At 43.2% G+C, this 6236-nt stretch overlaps 1 protein-coding gene across 1 annotated transcript in view; it reads left to right on the top strand.

The window, feature by feature from the left end:
- Positions 1-6236, top strand: part of tmem266 (transmembrane protein 266) — a 31447-nt gene that overhangs the window by 12908 nt on the left and 12303 nt on the right. The window contains exon 3 of the mRNA XM_020612248.1: positions 2300-2488. Within this exon, the coding sequence (XP_020467904.1) occupies positions 2300-2488 (189 nt within the window). The remainder of the gene's footprint in view (positions 1-2299; positions 2489-6236) is intronic.

The following is a 6236-nucleotide window of genomic DNA, read 5'->3' as shown; positions in this document are numbered from 1 at the left end:
GTGGGGGCTTGGGGGCGGGACAACTCTTCTGATTGGATAACTTTTCACCTAGAACTGTCAAATCCAGTTTGATGAAAGCCGGTATCTATACTGTGTGTTCTGTGATTGTCTGGCAATGTAATTTTGATGCACTGAACAGTTTGTTTCTGTTGTGACTGATTAGTGCCCTTGTTGCAGTCAGCCAGAGGTGCAAAGTCCACAGTTAACATCGGAATGTGCAGGCGTGTTTTGTGGCAAGCAAGTTAATATATGGGTGCTTGACCCTCAAGCTAAGCAACACGTCTAACGGGACAAAAGGGTAGGATATTTAAAAGGAGGAAGAGCCATCTTATGTAGTGAGGACATAAGAATAAGAGAAGCTTGTGGTTTTTGGTTTCCTGTGAGAATAGGCCAAGAACTAAGTCAGAAAAAGAAAGATCTATTTTCCTTTCCAGGGCTGCCTACATTAACATTTAACAGGAAGGTGGGTCTGCTCTGTGATCTTCTACCAGCTGTTTCCTCTCATTCTGTTTCACCTCCAGCACAGAGGTTGCAGAACTCACCAACCCAATGGCTTTTGTTCCCTGTATCATGTAATCACTGCCTTCCTCCACTGTTTAGCACTGGAGTTTTTGATGTCTCCACACTGGCTGCACTGGGACGGCTGCCAAGTCGTGTGAGACTCCTTTTCCAGGGTAACTTCTCCTTGTCCGCTATTGGCTGAGCTTGAAAGATCACAACCCTCCCTATACATTTACATTTTAAGATCTTATCGGTAGATAAAATGACACTTTGTCTGGTTCTGCCAAATATAGCTAACCTAACAGAGAAAACATCCAAAGTATAGAGTGGATGAATAGAAAGGGGGAGGGGGAACCATAACACTTATGTCATTTATCAGATTTGACAAATACTGTTTTGGTTGGTGGGGAGTTCCTGCCTCAAGTGGAGGAGTTCAATTATCTTGGGGTCTTGTTCACGAGTGAGGGAAGGATGGAACGGGAGATTGGCAGGCGGATCGGTGCAGCTTCTGCAGTAATGCGGTCGATGTACCGGTCCGTCGTGGTGAAGAAGGAGCTGATCTGTAAGGCGAAGCTCTCAATTTACTGGTCAGTCTACGTTCCGACTCTCACCTATGGTCATGAACTTTGGGTCATGACCGAAAGGGCAAGATCCCGGATACAGGCGGCCAAAATGAGCTTTCTCCGCAGGGCGGCCGGGTGCACCCTTAGAGATAGGGTGAGGAGCTCGGTCACCCGGGAGGAGCTCAGAGTAGAACCGCTGCTCCTCCACATCGAGAGGAGCCAGCTGAGGTGGCTCGGGCTGGCCTGGGAACGCCTCAGCATTCCCCCGGAGGAGCTGGAGGAAGTGTCTGGAGAGAGGGAAGTCTGGGCATTTTTGCTTAGACTGCTGCCCCCGCGACCCAGTCCCGGATAAGCGGAGGAAAATGGATGGCTGGATGTTTTGTTATATAGCTGTTTTAGTAGTTGTGTATGTTTTGGCCACAAGTCATTTGTTTCCATCATCAGTTTTACCATGCTCTCATCTAGAAACTTGGCTCAAACGTCAGCGAATAGTAATTGATCATTTCCTGCCTTAAAAAGATTCTTTGGCAGCTAACACTGAAATATCAGGTATTTGAACACACAGGATTGCACTAATAGAGATTTTAAAATTGTAAATTCTAGCAATTGGGATAGATGTTTTTAAACAAATGTCAAATTGTTCAGCGTAATGGAGCCGCCGTCATCTCAAGCATGTTTCAAGTTTTAGTCAGTAGTTATGAATAGAAAGCAAAGGCTTATCAACTTATTCTACACATGAACATATGTATGTTTTGGAAAATATTTAGAAAGAAAAGTACAAATGGTTTGTGGTTCAAGCTGACATTGGGGTCGTTTTAAGCAATAAACTGAATATTTTGATATGAATGCACAATTCCATTTGCGTTTTGGTTTGAGACTAAAGAGAAGTGTAGATCAGCTTGTCTTGGTTTGCCAGGTAAGTGTGTCCTTGTTGATAATCTCAGAATACACTGGAAACAAGTTTCACTCCTTGTTTGCATGTTCATTCATCAAAATTAGGCATAGTCCCAATAGGTATTATCACCTTTTGTTACCGTCCATGTAGGTGCACTGGCTAATTCAAATGAACAGCACACTTTTGTACAACCTGCTACTATTCGCATCTTTACTGTGAACCTGACATCACCGCATATGGTGACAACCAGCAGATACAGTTTTAGTTGGTGTATAAGGAGTGTAAACATGCAAAACTGTCCATGGATGTGTGTGTGTGTGTGTGTGTGTGTGTGTCACAGGGCTCTTCCTCAGGCTGGTGCCTCGGAGCTGGAGGTGATCTCCCAGCAGGTAGAGGAAGACAACCAGTGCGTGGCCCCTGTTCAGCTGCTCAACTTCGCCTACAGAGATTTGCCTTTGGCTGCTCTTGACATATCCCTTGCTGGATCCCAGCTCATCTCCAACCCAGATGAAGAGGACAACAGAGATGGGTATGTCCTATAAATACATTCCAACTTGTCCCTTCACGAATGGTCCAAAATGCAGCAGTGTGCTTGTTGAAAGGAAAACGCAAGCATGGGTACATCACACCAACTCTGGCTTCGCTGGCTTCTGGTTCGGTTTGGGATTCAAAATACTACTTGTGACTTACAGAACCCAAAATAGCTCAGCCTCTCCTCATATCCTGCAAGTCTTGCATTTGTATGCTCCCACTAGGTCACTTAGGTCTAAGGACCGGGGGCTCTTAGTTGTTCCAAGGGCCAAATTGAAAATAAGAGGTGAGTGAGCCTTTTTAGTTGTGACCCCCTAGACTGTGGAATAATATAACATTACACATCCAAATGGCACCAAATGTCCTCTCTTTTAAAGGGCAAGTCGAAACTCACTTTTATTCTCTTGTTTTTAGTTCGCTCTGAGACACAGTCCTGTTTAACTGCCTGTAATTTTGTTCTATGCTTGTGTTTTATACACTGATTAGCCATAACAATATAACTACCTGCCTCATACTGTGTACACAGGAATCAGTGTGCACTTACAGTATGTCACTCTGCATCTTCCGTGAATCAGTTTGCTTCCATAGCTATGACAGGTGCCATTGTAACAAGTGGGCATATTGTTATGGCTGATCAGTGTATATGCCTTTTGTTTGTATTGTATGTAAAGTACTTTGGCCAACTACTGTTGATTTTAAATGTGCTATACATATAAATTGACGTGACTGGTTTGGATACCCTTGAACAGCAACTTGAGTCTAGTCGTATAGAAAAAGAAGCGCTGTATTCGTTATATGCATATCAAAGAGCCTACATTTTGAGGAAGCTGGAAACGAGTTAGATGATTATCAATGAAAATTTATAATTAATTTGTATACCAAAAGCCCAAAATGTAATTACATATTGACTGATGTTTGCCACCACAGTTAAGAAGATACTAGAGATAAGGTGGCTGAGACATTGCCTCTGCTTGCTACATGGAAGTGCTACATCCATAATTAAGGCAGGACTGCAATTACTACAATCTATAATCTACCCTGGCAGAGAAAAAGCTCTGCCGTCATTCTCTCCATTGCTCATTACTGCACATGGTGATTACACCTGGCATATTGAATCACCCCTCATTTTATATTTGAATCCGGGAGTCAAGGATATTTGGCGATGAATTTATTAGTGTCACCATGTTAAATGGACAATATCTCTAGTGATGTGTTCATTTCAGCTCAGTGACACAGCAATTTCTCTCTGCCAGACAGGCCTCTGTTCATAACCTCGATTTCTGGCAGAAAACAGAGTATTGTTAGCACCGTAATGTGCTGAAATGTCAGAGCCCTGTGGTGGTGCTGTTCCTGTCCATAATACCTGGTTGTCCTGGGTTTGTATTGTTTTCTCATCACCATATCGCCATGCTGCAGGCCAAGTATTCTCAGGACACCCCTCCTAGTGCACCCCTGTAGCAAGTGTCCACGGCTCTCCACTCAGAAAGCCTGACTCACAACCCTTTGGCGTGCTGAGATGCTGGCATCTATGGAGAGAAAGTTGACAAAGAGCATAAGCTTAATTAGAGAAAGCGGCATTTCGCTGTCCAAGCCATGGTGTGTCAGCTGATTGTGTCCGGCTGGACTTTGCCTAGTCTAAGCCAATGGCTCTGTGGGACAGAGGGCAGGGACAGATGGGTCCTGTCGCAAACACCCACTCTCTCATCCTATCTCGTATCTTTCTCATTCTCTCTTGCCCACAAAAAGGACACAAAACACACATAGCAATGTCCCAGCAGAGGGCAGGATCTGGCAGGCCAGCAGTATTATATCACAGCGGGTATATGGTGCCATATGACAACCCGGTCCCCTTGGATTTGGCATTGTGGAGAAGGAAAGCCATATGCAGTGCCAAGACATGTCCCCAGGTGATTTATCAAGTCAATGTAAATATTATTTACATTAAGAAGTATGTATTTCTGATGAGGAAACATCCTGGAGACCTGGAAATGCAGACTAGTGAAGACTGTTTGCAGTCTGTCACCCAGTGTGTGTGTTGTATATCTTTTTAGATTGGAATTTCTGATTTTCAGGTCACAGGCATACCAACATGTACCTGTCATCATGGTTTCACATACAGTGACACATCTGTTGTGTGGAACTGCTCATGGGGAAAACCTGCAGAGCTAGCGTGTTGTCATGGGTTCTAGCTGCTTTTAGGTCACGTGTATGAAATCAGGGGAAGGACACAAAGCTGGGATGTGCTGTATGTTGAAAGATTTTAAATTAATCCAGGCTATCAATGGTACTAATGGCAGTATAACTGGCTCAGTTATACTGCTCTATTGGCTCCATAAACCATGGTGACTCCTCTACGTACTGTGGGCTAATTTTAGCACTTTGTAAATGATTGTGTGCAAGAATGTAAACCCACTTTCACTGCCACACTACTGGTGTTTTGGTAGCTTTGTACTTTGATTCTGGTGATAAGGAGGACACTTTGTTTTCTCATGCTACTATCACTTCCTTTCCTGAGATACTGTATTTATACTGTGTATCTTAATCATGTCCTATTGGGGATCTGACTATACCCTGTGATAATAGGTTTATGACCAAGTGCATTCTAATTTCAACATGATTATAAAAACAGCAGCTATTTGGTTTATATTGATTTCTGATCAGTTCTGTGGTTTGGATCTGGAGGTGGTGGGGGAAAAAAGAGCTTTTCTTAGCTTTACACCAGCAGTCAGAGATGGGAGGGGAAAAAAGACCTCATGACCAGTAAACTGAGCTTAAATTTTTAATGGGATGTTGGTTTTGTTCTGTTGCTGTGAAAAAGAGTAGAAGAATACACACCAGAGATGTACATTTAGTCTTGCATGGCAGCTTATCATGGCTCTTTAACAGGACACATGGGCAATTTTTGTAGGTGGATGTTCTAGTGGACTGCAAGGTGCACACGTAGATTCTGTGCAGTGGTGAGCTGAATGGGATTTTAAGAAAATTTGGCAATGCCATCTTTTCCAGAACTGGTTTGGAAAGTCCACAAAGAGGGTGGAGTGATTTCATATCCACCTTTGTTCCACAGAAAAAGGCCTTAGGTGGTGCCCTTGAGTTATATTTTATTAAGATGTGGCAACCTACCTAAACCTGACATCAATCCATGCTGTCCAAACAGATGTAAAATCACTCTGACAACAGCAGGCTGTGTGTGAGCAAAACATACACAAATTGGCTGTTTTCTCGGATGCTGTAACAAACTACAGCAGTGTTGTGGAGTGTGCATCTGTTCCATCTACTTTTTTCTATTCTTATTTATATAGTTATTTTATTTTACCCCAAAAAATTTGTTTCAGATGTGGGTCACTGTAAACATCCATATATAATAATGTCAGAATACTGAGATGACTTTTTTTCAGACAACTTTTTGCCTGAGGTACAGTATGAATAAAGCAAATTATTTATTGGTTTTAGGAAGGATGCAGCAGCAAGGCGGTCTATCGAGACTTTTGGTAATTCCTGACCTTTGTAACCTTTAAGCCTGAGGCACTGAAGCAATGACGTGGTTTGTATGGGTAAACCTGCTGCTTTGACTGGAGAGATGAAGTGGACGGGGTAAAGAGAAGGATGAAGGGAGGAATGGAACAGATGATCCTCCTCCACACTTCCCTCAGTGGCTGCAGATAATAAGGAAATGGCCCCATTTGATGAATGTTAAATCTGTATGCACTGGATATTAGTAGTGTGGGCTTAGCCCTGCGTCGTGT

This window comes from Monopterus albus, unplaced genomic scaffold (assembly GCF_001952655.1).
Source record: "Monopterus albus unplaced genomic scaffold, M_albus_1.0 scaffold5.1, whole genome shotgun sequence".
NCBI classification, from domain to species: Eukaryota; Metazoa; Chordata; class Actinopteri; order Synbranchiformes; family Synbranchidae; genus Monopterus; species Monopterus albus.
This window is presented reverse-complemented; position numbering and strand designations above follow the sequence as displayed.